The sequence below is a fragment of the Mirounga angustirostris genome, unplaced genomic scaffold (genome assembly GCF_029215605.1).
Source record: "Mirounga angustirostris isolate CCGP_5_RB_7025 unplaced genomic scaffold, mMirAng1.0.hap1 SCAF_3, whole genome shotgun sequence".
Taxonomy (NCBI): Eukaryota; Metazoa; Chordata; class Mammalia; order Carnivora; family Phocidae; genus Mirounga; species Mirounga angustirostris.
Window position 1 is genome coordinate 184282986 of NW_026991711.1, and position 12779 is coordinate 184295764.

The 12779-nt window shown below is 44.2% G+C and overlaps 1 protein-coding gene across 2 annotated transcripts; it reads left to right on the forward strand.

Moving 5' to 3' along the window:
- Nucleotides 1–204: 204 nt before the first annotated feature.
- Nucleotides 205–4499, forward strand: LOC135363923 (small cysteine and glycine repeat-containing protein 6-like). 2 transcript variants are annotated; one of them, XM_064587198.1, is made up of 2 exons: nucleotides 205–2899; nucleotides 3122–4499. In XM_064587198.1, exon 2 carries the CDS (start codon nucleotides 3862–3864, stop codon nucleotides 4099–4101), a length of 240 nt encoding a protein of 79 aa, XP_064443268.1. In that variant the 5' UTR covers nucleotides 205–2899; nucleotides 3122–3861; the 3' UTR covers nucleotides 4102–4499. The 2 variants fall into 2 exon arrangements, with proteins under 2 accessions (XP_064443268.1, XP_064443269.1); XM_064587199.1 differs by having other exon boundaries at nucleotides 3757–4499.
- Nucleotides 4500–12779: the final 8280 nt, after the last annotated feature.

The window sequence follows — 12779 nt, forward strand, 5'->3', positions numbered from 1 at the left end:
GCAATGCTTGCTCATTGTTATTTCCCAGGACAGTTATTTAAACACTCTTGTTCTGTCTTGACTCTGGCACAAGAAAGAAGAGCTACCAAAAATGCACAGGACATGAACACATTCCAACAGAAAAAGTATCAACCAGAAGTGAATTGGCTATTTTATACAGAGTTTTTCCTACAACTGTGGTGACCGAAGCCAGGTAGGTGTGGGCATGATTTAAGGTCTATACAACCAAGCCACAGTGCCAAACCACTCCATTATCTTTCTTTTTCTCTCTCTTTTTTAAAGATTTTATTTATTTGATTATTAGAGAGAGATTGAGTGAGTGAGAGAGGGGGAGACAGCATGAGTAGGGGTGAGAAGCAGAGGGAGAAGGAGAAGCAGACTCCCCACTGAACAGGGAGCCTGATGCAGGACTCGATTCCAGGACTCTGGGGTCATGACCTGAGGTGAAGGAAGATGCTTAACCGACTGAGCCACCCAGGTGTCCCTCCATTATCTTCCTGCTCTGAAAAGGGGGACCTAGTTGCATTCACAAAGAAGTCATCTTTAAGACATTTTTCTTTTTTCATCCAACTATAACATACAGTGTTATATTAGTTTCAGGTGTATGGTATAGTGATTCAACAATTCCATACATTACCCAGTGCTCATACTGATGAGCGTACTCTTAACTCCCATCACCTATTTCCCCATCCCCCCACTCACCTCCCCTCTGCTAACCATCAGTTTGTTCTCTGTATTTGAGTCCGTTTTTTTGTTTGTCTCTTTTTTTATATGTTTGTTTGCTTTGTTTCTTCAATTCCACAGGTGAGTGAAATCATACGGTATTTGTCTTTATGAGACTTTATAAGTCTGAGTGACTTATTTCACTTAGCTTATCCCCTCTAGATCCATCCATGTTGTTGCAAAAGATTTCATTCTTTCTTTATGGCTGAGTAATATTCTATTGTATGTACATACCACATCTTCTTTATCCAATCTATTGATGGACACTTGGGCTACTTCATTATCTTGGCTATTATAAATAATGCTGCCATAAACATAAGGGTGCACATATCTTTTTAAATTAGTGTTTTTGTAACTACTTGGGTAAATACCGAGTAGTGGAATTACGGAATCATATGTCAATTCTATTTTTAATTTTTTAAGGAGTGTCCATACTGTTTTCCACAGTGGCTGCATCAGCTTGCATTCCCATCAACAGTGCACGAGGATTCCTTTTTCTCCACATCCTTGTCAACACTTATTGTTTCTTGTGGTTTTGATTTTAGCCATTCTTTCAGGTATGAGGTGGTACCTCATTGTAGTTTTATTTGCATTTCTCTGATGATGAGTGATGTTGAGCATCTTTGCATGTGTCTGTTGGCCATCTGTATTTCTTCTTTGGAAAATCGTCTATTCATGTTATCTGCCCGTTTTCTAACTGGATTATTTGTTTTTTGGAGTATTGAGTTGTATAAATTCTTTATATATTTTGGACATTAACACCTTATTGGATACATCATTTGCAAGTACCTTCTCCCATTCAGTAGGTTGTCTTTTTGTTTTGTTGATGGTTTCTTTTGCTGTGCAAAATATTTTATTTTATTCTAGTCCCAATAGTTTAATTTTGCTTTTGTTGCCTTTGCCAAAAGAGAAATATCTGGAAAAATATTTCTATGGCTGATATCAAAGAGATTCGTGCCTATGTTTTTTTCTAGGACTTTTATGGTTTCAGGTCTGACACTTAGGTCTTTAATTCATTTTGAGTTTACTTTTGTGTATGGTATAGAAAGTGGTCCGATTTCATTCTTTTGCATGTAACTGTCCAGGTTTCCCAACACTTTTTGTTGAGGATAATGTCTTTTTCAAATTGTATATTCTTGCCTCTTTTATTATAGACTAATCGGCCATAAAAGCATGGGTTTATTTCTGGATTCTCTATTCTGTTCTATTGATCTACGTGTTTGTTTTTGGGTCAGTCCCATACGGTTTTGATTACCACAGCTTTGTAGTAGATCTTGAAATCTGGGATTGTGATACATCAAGTTTTGCTCTCTTTTTTCAAGATTGCTTTGGCTCTTCAGAGTCTTTTGTCGTTCTGTAGAAATTTTAGGATTATTTGTTCTAGTTCTGTGAAAAATGCTCTTGGTATTTTGATAGGGATTGCATTGAATCTGTTGATTGCTTTGGGTAGTATGAACATTTTAACAATGTTGGCTCTTCCAATTCTGAACATGGACTATCTTTCCATTTGCTTGTGTCATCTTCAATTTCTTTCACCAAAGTTTTATAGTTTTCAGAGTACAGGTCTTCCTTGGTTAAATTTTAAGACTTCTTTAACAGTAACTAAAGGGCGCCTGGGTGGCTCAGTTGGTTAAGTGACTGCCTTTGGCTCAGGTCATGATCCTGGCGTCCCAGGATCGAGTCCCGCATCGGGCTCCCTGCTCGGCGAGGAGCCTGCTTCTCCCTCTAACCCTCCACCCTCTCATGTACTCTCTCTCTCTCTCATTCTCGCTCTCTCAAATAAATAAATAAGTCTTTAAAAAAAAAAACAAAAAAAACCCCAGTAACTAAAAAGTAACAAGAAGGGAGCCCTGTGTTAAATACCGGGATTATAACATTATTCCAAACTCCTTCAACTCAGGGTCACGCAGGGGGCTGACAGGACACCTGGGCTTGCCTCATTTGTGTGCCACTTAGACTGTCCTAGGATGGCCAATAAGAGCACTTTCATATTCTACAACAGTCAGTAGAACCTGACCTGCTGACTGCACTGATTGCCTTCCCTATTTACCCTTAACAGGAAAGAGTGATCTGAATAAGAATGACTAATTAGAAGCAAGCATTTCAAGTAAGCATTCCATGGTGGACTGGTCCATGATCACTAGGGATTGAGCAACTGCTGGAAATATGCCTTTAGGTTTGTCTTTCTTTTTCTTTTTTAAGATTTTATTTATTTGAGAGAGAGAGAAAGAGCAAGAGCAAGAGTGGGGGGAAGGGGCAGAAGGAGAGGGAGAAGCTGAGCAGGGAGCCTGACGTGGGGCTCAATCCCACGACCCCAGGATCATGACCTGAGCCGAAGGCAGGTGCTTAACTGACTGAGCCACCCAGGCGCCCTAGCTTTGTCTTTCTTTTTAAACAGGCTGATGATAGCAGAAGGCTCCTCGAGTTTGGCACATGGTTTGAGAACGTCATGCTCAGGATGTGCTTCTATCTTCTGGCAGAGCGCTAAGGGCACTCTGTAATAACCCCTGAAAGCGCTGGGTCCCTTCTCCTCTGAATCAGAGTCCCCTCCTACCTGATGTTACAGAATGAAGAAACACCCAAGGAACTCTGCCTTGGGACAATGAAACAGTGTGACCCGGGATCACCTTTCCCTTTGATTCTCAAAATCTTCTCTTCTGCCTAAAGGGATGCTTCGCCACTTAGTAAATGCTTATAAATGGTGTAGGAATGAAAATACCTCGTCCTGCGCTGATACAACCAAGAAATGTAAAAGTACCCAAGGGAAATTCTGACCCATTCAGATGTCTACCAAAAAACCTCCAACCCTGCCCCCTCCCAAAAACAAACAAAAATGGGATTTCATAGTTACTTCCTGTCCTATTTTTAAAATGACCTTAAGAAGACAAGTAAAAGATAAATTTAGCAAAGTTTACAAGTCAGAGGACCCACTGAGGAAGTGCACAAAAGGCCATGTGAGATTCAGCTGTGGATGTTTGCATCAACAATGACAGGGAAGTGGCCTCGAGTCCTGAGTCAGTGCTCTCCCTGCAGGGTTGGTACATAAGGGGCTCCCCCCGCGGATGGCGGCACCAGACCTCCCTCGCCTCCCGAGTCTCCCTCCTCGCTACTCCCTCCTGAGTCCTCTCTCCTGACGCCATGGGCTGCTGTGGCTGCGGAAGTTGTGGCGGCGGCTGGGGCTGCACCACCTGCAGGTGCTACCGGGTGGGCTGTTGCTCGGCCTGCTGCCCCTGCTGCTGCGGCTGCTGTGGGGGCTGTTGCAGTACCCCCGTGGTCTGCTGCTGCCACCGCTACTGTCACCCCTGTGGCTCGTGTGGCTGCGGCTGCCATGGCTGTTGGCAGCAGAAGAGCTGTTGCAAGAAGCAATGTTGTTGCTAGGCGGCCGGCGGCTCGGCCCCTGCACAGGAGCTACTGGGGATTTCTTCCCCTCCATTCACCTGTTCTACCTGTGTCCTCTAGTATTCTGAAACTTACCCTCTGGGGCTGACTTTGCTCCTGGATTTAGTTTCCTCTTTTTTCAGCTTTGGGTGTTCCCAGTTTTCCTAACTGAAAGTTTCCAATCAAATAGGAAACAGCAGAAACAAGGATATGAAAACTCGGAAAGAAGAGCTGACATCATGCGCTCCATCGGACAGGGTCACGTTATTATTCCTTAGATGTATGTGATTATTTCCTTCCCGTGTGTGTGCTTTTTTGTCTGCTCCTTTTTCATCTTGCATCCCTATTTGTCAATAGCTCTTTTCTAAATTTTCTAGTAAAATAAAAACTTTTATCATTAAATGTTTCTCTTTGCCTTTATTTTGATTTTATCGTATCCCACCTCCTGGAACATCTTACTCTCACTTAAACATCCCTTGGAAGACGGGCAATGATAGCAGAGCAAGGCAAGGACCATGAGAGTAGCTTTCTTGCCCCTGCTGTCCATGCATTCCAGGTACCAACACCAACGGGACACTTGAAAGAATGATTTACCTACATTGTGAATTCTATTTTGAAATGACAGTTTCAGTTATAGAGAAACAAGTCTCCCTAATTCATAAAAAATCCTGTTTTATTCACAAAGAAACAATTCAAACAAATTTTCAGAAATACACCTGCTACCAAAATATGGACGGCTACATTTGCTTCAGATTCCCATCTATCGGAGCCATTTACTCTTTGTGTCAAGGACAGAGTCCTACCCCTGCCGTGCAGGCCCTTTCATTTTTTTCCCCTCTAAACTCAGCCAGCAGTGCACATTTAGACTTTTGGTATTATTAGTTTAGCTTTCTAGCTCCCTAAATACAAAAAGTAATGCTATCAGGTTGTGCTAAGTGGGTCGGCATTGATGGACATGGGATTTATCTTCATTCTCTTCTGTCTATATTAATTTAACCTCAATTGGGGTGTTGTTGAGGCTCAAGCTTTCTTTTGACTTCATTTCAAATATTTTTTTTCTTTTTTTAAAGGGGGGAGGGGCAGAAGGAGAGGGAGAGAATCTCAAGCAGACTCCATGCTGAGCCTGGAGCCTGATATGGGGCTCGGTCTCATGACCCTGAGATCATGACCTGAGTCATGTTGACTGAGTCAACAGTCAGATGTTTAACTAACTGTGAGTCAACAGTCAGATGTTTAACTGACTGAGCCACCCAGGTGCCCCTCGGATCTTACTTAATAACTTAAACTGTGAAGTATGTTTCTAAATTTTATTTCCATTTTTTTTAGGCTCATGAGCTTAGAGGGGCTCTGAGTGGTCATTGAATGTGTGTCCTTTTGCCAGACTGTGGCAGTCTATTCTTGATAGGAAAACAGTTTTATGAGCAAGATCTGTTTCCTGTACACCTAGCGGAAACCAGAGTTCAGTTAATCCTCCATAGCCATCATTCACTTGGAAGATACAGATTGAAATACAAATGACATTTTATGATTCAGATCATGAGGTGTACTTAGAAGGATTTAAATATTTCGGAAGAGTCGACTTTCTGTTGACAAATGTTCTCTGAGAAATCCCAAGATATAAAGACAGGTCTAAAGTGCTGAAGCCAGTTCAAAGATGGAGTAGATCCTGCCTTAGAGTGTCTTTGGGTGGGGTGTTGTGTTCAAAGAATTGTAATCCAAGGCCAAGTGTGATGCTTGCTGCAGGTGTTTCCAACAGAGGTGGAGAGAGAGTTCTTGAAAACATCCAGAGTGGCTTCATAGCAGTGAAATCTCATGGCTTTCTTGTTCCCTGTGGACTCTTTGGTGTATGTGCTCTCTGACACTTTTGGTCTATTTGGGACCAGAGCCAGAGAGTGGCAGAGGTTATTGTCACTGCAATATGAAGATCATCAATTGTTGCCTCATCTTTTGCCACAAGGTACATGTTTCTCAGATGGACTAAGTACTGAAAACAAAAAGATGGATCACAATTTAAGGAAAATATTTCTGTAGTTCAATTGAGCTCAGCAAATATTTTCATTTTTCAATCTGATATTTTTCTCACTTTGTTTTCAAATCCTTATAGGCCCTGCCTATAAATTTCCCAATTATTCAGATAACCTAAATGAAGACCCATATTTTGCAATTAGATTGCAGAGAGGAACATTCAAGGACTGAGGTGAGACACAGGATGTGTGCATGCAGAGTACCCTTCCCGTGCTTTTCAGCCCCTGTCACCAAGCCCCCATACGTGGATCCTGTCTGATTTCCTTGTGAATTTTGTGATAGCTTCATGTAGTGGGAATTAGTGTAGACCACGCTCAGGAGGAAGAATAGAGAGCTGAGTGTGTCAAGGAAAACCAGGGACCACACTGTACATGTGCCACGTTGTGGATACCACAGCAGCATCTTTCTTTCTTTCTTTTTTCTCTTTCTTTCTTTCTTTCTTTCTTTTTCTTTTTCTTTCCCTCTCTTTCTCTTTCTTTCTTTCTTTCTTTCTTTCTTTCTTTCTTTCTTTCTTTCTTTCCTTCTTTCTTCTTTCTTTCCCTCTCTTTCTTCTTTCATTCTTTCTCTCACTCTCTTTCTTTTTCTTTATTTCCTATTTCTTTCTTTCAAGATATTATTTATTTTTGCAAGAGAGAGAGAGAGAGGGCATGAGCAGGAAGGCGGGGCAAAGGAGGAAGCAGACTCCCCACTGATCAGGAAGCCCAATGAGGGACTCGATCCTAGGACCCTGGGATCATGACCTGAGCCAAAGGCAGACACTTAACCAACTGGGCCACCCAGGTGCCCATGCACGTTTCTTTCATTGAAGCATCAGGGATGACGTGTCACACAGATTCATCTAAGCCACAGCATCTCTTTAAGCTTGTGGCTCAGGATCCCCACAAACACATGTATTGTTGGTACTCATCAGGCTTGCCCCAAAGAGTGTATTGGTTTGCCAGGGCTGCCATAATGAAGTACTGTAGACTGGGTGGCTTAACCAATAGGAATTTATTTTCTCACAATTCTGGAGGCTGGAAGTCCAAGATTAAGAAGCTCCTTGACTCAAAGTCCAAGATGAAAATGGCAGCAGGTTTGGTTTGCAGCCTTTTTCTTTGGCTTGAAGATGCCTGCCTTCTTGCTCTGTCTTCGCATGGTCTTCCTTCTGTGCACATTTGTGTCCTAATTTTCTCTTCTTATAAGAACACCAGTCATATTTGTTTAGGACCCAACTTAAGGACCTTTAACTTAATTACCTATTTAAAGAGCCTATCTCTAAATATAGTCCATTCTGAGTTACTGGGAGTTAGGACTTCAACATATGGATTTTGGAGAGATGCAGTTCAGCCCCTAGCAAAAGAGTAACAAAACATAGAAAAGTCTTATGCTTTGTCCTTCATTTATGTAGTTTAGCTAGTGGCCTATGTTTAATATAATATGGCCTTTTTGCCTTTTTTTTTTTTTTTTTTGTCAGTAGCCATTACAGATATACACTTACTTTCTTTTCTATATCAAATTGTCACCTAACAAAGAAATTGTGTCTCAGTGTCCCTCATAGGACCCGGCACAATGTTTGGCAATAACTCACTGGTTCACCCTGCTGCCTGAGTCCTTCTTTCACCAATTGATGTCAGTACTGAGTAACAACAACTCAGCCAATCCTGACAGCCCCCATCTTCTACCTATACTGCCTGAAAACAAGCTCACATTTCTTGTGAGCAGGATGGAGAAAGCAGGGGCCTAAGAAGTGTTACATCTTCAATGCTAGGAGGGCCATGTGTCCCAGAATTCTGCCTATCAACCTTACTTTGTGGGAAAACTGCCTCAAGGAGTCCTCATGAAGAAAAGCTAGGTAAGATAGATGGATAGGACTCTCCCTGCTGAGAATAGCTATGTGATAGGAGGTGGCTCTCTCTCTCTTTTTAAAGATTTTATTTATTTATTTATTTGAGAGACAGAGCACAAGTGGGGGGAGGAGCAGAGAGAGAGGGAGAAGCAGACTCCCCTCTGAGCAGGGAGCCCAATGCAGGGCTTGATCCTGGGACTCCAGGATCATGACCTGAGCCCAAGGCAGATGCTAAACCGACTGAACCATCCAGGCGCCCCTAGGAGGTGGTTCTAAATGTGGAGGCTGGCAGGAGAAGTGTGAGTCAGAAAATGGAGCCCATCCTAGAGGCTGAGAATAACTAAGAGGTACTGAGTAGCCAGAGGGCACTAGAGGCTCAGGACTCTTGGATATGGAAAAGGAAACAGAAACAGAGATGGGTATGTGTCAACTTAGAATTTGAGGAAGCTCATCTCAGACCCCCTCCTCAAACCTTATCTTCTGAATTTCAAAGGGGAAGGAAGACTATCTTTTCAGGGGCTCCCTTTGGGGATTTTACTTGACATGGCTACTCAATTCATATTTCCTTTGGTGATTTCATTGCATTTGGTCACTTCAACCTATGTAAGCATCTGTGTTTGTCAGGCTCTGCTTAGAGTGACAAGGAAATACCCCATATAGACTTGTGGTGTTAAGACATCTGCTAAGAGACAGGATGTGCCCCTGAGTTCAAGAGCAAGAATGTCCTTCTTCTGGAGACAGATCACAAGGGCTTGGCTTCTCTCAATCCCAGCTTCACCACCAGACCCAGCTGGGAGACCCCTGTCTCCTTTCTCTCTCAGCTCACTGCTAAACCAACCATGATGGATCAAGAATCTGGAAGCTCCACAGAAAAGAGAGGGAGCACTATGGGAAATTAACAGAAGGGGTGTTTGGGAACACATTTTACTGTGTGTGTGGGGGGGACTCCTTCAGACAATGTTGAGGGGGTGGTATGAAAGTTGCCCAGTCTGATTATTTTGAATCTAATGCTCATCTTCTGACACTACATCCGAAAGCCTATTTTGCAGTTTGTAGTAGTTGACAGACAGACTTCCGTGGCCCCTACCAGGGCTCCAGCAGAACTTCTGGGAGAGTTGCATGGGAGGGTATGGATGCTTAGTGAGGTGACGGCTGAATGGAAAGCACTCATGGACTATAGAGCTAATGGACAAAGAGATGTGAGACTCTGGGCTTCCATTTCCGTTGCCTTTTGGAGTAATTCTCAGCAATGAAGCCATGACAATCAGGATCAACATGCAGTAGAAAAAGACCCTAGGAGTAGACAATAAGTGACCCTCATACACGATAAGCCTCAAAAGTGACCATGATGCGATCAGATGATTATGCAGGATCTGTATGAATATTCACGCACTCAGACTTCTGTTGCTAAGACTCTATCAAGGGAGAGATTTGGGAAGAGTTCAGTTTATGACATTCATCTGCTAAGAGAGAGGATGTGCCCCTGAGTTCTTTGCTTCTTGATAGACCCACAGTGGATTAACCATTTACTAATCCATCTGTATGGATTGCAAACAATTTATCTAGCTTTTGATTCATTGCCGTCTTCACGTATATACTATCTGCATAGTTGAAATTCAAACAATGGAGATGCATTGTTCCTGAGGGATAGATAGTTTAGAAACTGGCAAGAAAAAAGGAAATGGGTCTTTGAGGTTGATTTAGTATAATTTATTAAGAAAACAGTTGCTTTGCATTTACAGAGATGGCAATGCAGTGGTAAAAACAAGACATAAATAAACACAAAGTTAAAAGCACTTCAAGAAGGTAAAATATTAGTTGTCTTGATTCATTTTTGTCAAGGGCAAGATGTGAACGGTAACTGACAGAGGAGACTGCCCATTTATTACTTTGGTTGGTGTTTATTAAATGCAGACCGGATGACAGAAACCACAGAAATGTGGGATTCCTATGGGTTGGTGACAAGGCTCAGGTCATGCTTGTGACTTAAAAGTCAAAGGAGCCGACAGAAAGGGAGGGGGAGGTCTTACCTACAGCATGGTTACCTGCAGCACCTGCCCAGAGGCTGGCCGGCCGCCTAGCAGCAACATTGCTTTTTGCAACAGCTCTTCTGCTGCCAACAGCTCTTCTGCTGCCAACAGCCATGCGAGTCGCAGCCACACGAGCCACAGGGGTGACAGCAGTGGTGGCAGCAGCAGACCACGGGGACAGTGCAGCAGCACCCACAGCAGCCGGTGCAGCAAGGACAGCAGTTGACCCGGTAGCACCTGCAGGTGGTGCAGCCCCAGCCGCCGCCACAACTTCCGCAGCCACAGCAGCCCATGGCGTCAGGAGAGAGGACTCAGGAGGGAGGAGCGAGGAGGGAGACTCGGGAGGCGAGGGAGGTCTGGTGCCGCCGTCCGCGGGGGGAGCCCCTTATGTACCAACCCTGCAGGGAAAGTGGGAAGACACGTGACCACTTCCTTGTTGCTCTTCGGCTCTATTTAGAGGGAAGAATCACATCATCTCTTATTTGCTTCCCTTTTAAATATCTTTGTCATCATCACATGTTTAGTTTATCGTTTAAATAAAACCTATATTCCGGCTTAACTCTGAAAAAGACTGAAAGTTCTAGGGAATCATTCTGGGAACCGGGAGCATGGTGAGGCTATCAACAGGAATGGGCAGAATCTCCATCTGCCCACGATGCCTGTGTCCTGGGGCTTACAGACCACAGCCTGGGCCAGGTGATCTGTGAGCTCTCAGGCGGCTGGCACAGTCCCCGACCTCAAAGAGCTTGTGACAGGAAGTAACACAGGGAGCTGGGGAGGTGAAAGGCCAGATGCCATCATTGCATTTGTTGACCAGTGGAAAGTTTTGGAGTTGGAAACTTTTACTCCCTACCTCTACATGTGAAGCATACCATTTTTCTTTCTCACACCAGGTTCTAATGACTATTTTAAAACGGAAATAAATCCTCTTAGGAGTCCTCATTTTAATGATGCAATCCTTGGTATATTTTGCTTTGGATGAGGAATTAATTTTTGTCTTTGAGTAGATAGTATCAGTTGACGTCTGAGAGAAACACCCCTTCGCTAAGTAGTCTGACCGAGGCGATTTTGAAAGCAGGGTGGGAACCTTGAGGGGTGCAGGCGCACAGGCCAGAGATGCAAGGAGGGGCCCAAAGTGGGGAGAAAAAGAGTGTGAAATGTGGTGAAGTGTGCAGCTGTGGTCTGGGTGGGATTTGAGGGCTAGTGACCAACAAGGAGGCTGTAAAAACATAAGACGAGAAAAACAAGAGCACAAGTGAGTTCTTCCTCACTTGGAGGAGGCCTCTGGCCTGTCAGGGAGTTCTGAGGACCTTTGTGGAGATCATTGGTAGCCAACAGATTCCCCAAACTACAATTTGTAACTGGCTTGCTGCCCGGAGTCTATTTTCCCAATCTGGTGAGATTGTTCTTCAGGAATCTGAGTGAGAAGAAATGCTGTAAGGTCCCCAGAGGCATGTTGGCATTGTTATTCACGATCCCAAACTATTTTTGTGGTATGTGGACCAAAGCGTGGATTTCAACCACCTGAAGGTGCTTGGGCTGGGATGGGGAGTGCAGTGGGACAAGAGATATGAGAATAGGTTTGAGAGTTTTTAAGAAGGCACAATTGCAGAATTCAGTGGAAGACCAATTATGGAGCTAAGAGAAACAAGGGGAATTCCAAGCTGATTTTTTTAATGGATTGGCAGCTGGATGGAGAAGGTGCAGTGGAAGAATGTAGCTTTTTCAGTGGGGTCGGTGATTGGGCTGGGGAGATTATGCCTTGAGCCTGGGGCCTGGGACATGGCAGGTGCCTCAGGACAGCCGTGGGAATAGGATGGAGCACGATTTGGCTGTCTGTGCATGTGGAGTGTGGAGGAGATTCTAAATTGGAGGAAGGAATCTGGGAAATGCATATGGTCGAGGAAGAAAAGAGGGTCATTTAGTTTAAAAATAGTCCACATCTCTTCGGAAATACAGCTGTGAACATGTAACGTCAGAAGAACTAAAATGGCCCATTTAACGAGGTGCAAGGTACATGACAGTAATAGATGTGAAAAAAAAATTTGGAAAGAAATGGCTTGTTCAATTTGGTTATTCATATTGACTCTACCTCTCAGAAGTTTCTGTCAGAGCAGGATAGTTTCAGCTGAATGTATGCAGAGAAAACCACTGAGGAGAGGCGGAAAAGGAGCGGGCAGTAGTCAAGTGCTTCCTTAGCTCTAAATCTCAGAGATTCTTCTGTGTTTCTATGGAAATGAAGACCCCCTCCAAAATGTTGGCATCTTGTAGTTTGCCTCTAAGATGACTTTAAGAAGAAGAGCTAAAATTAGCGAATGTACTGGGTCAAATATCATCTATAAGAATGTAAACAAGGAAGAGCCCCAGATGAGCTTCTTGTGGAAACTGCATTGGCAGCAATGAGGAAGTGCTGGGGTCATGTGTCCTGGGTCACTCATTCCATCACTGTCCTCCTCAAGATGGTACATAAGGGGCTCCCCCCGCAGACGGCGGCACCAGACCTCCCTTGCCTCCCGAGTCTCCCTCCTCGCTCCTCCCTCCTGAGTCCTCTCTCCTGACACCATGGGCTGCTGTGGCTGCGGAAGTTGTGGCGGCTGCTGGGGCCACAACTGCTGTCCTTGCTGCCCCGGCTGCTGTGGGTGCTGCTGCACTGTCCCCGTGGTCTGCTGCTGCCACCACTGCTGTCACCCCTGTGGCTCGTGTGGCTGTGGCTGGTGTGGCTGCGGTGGTGGGAAGGGCTGTTGGCAGCAGAAGGGCTGTTGGCAGCAGAAGAGCTGTTGCAAGAAGCAATGTTGCTG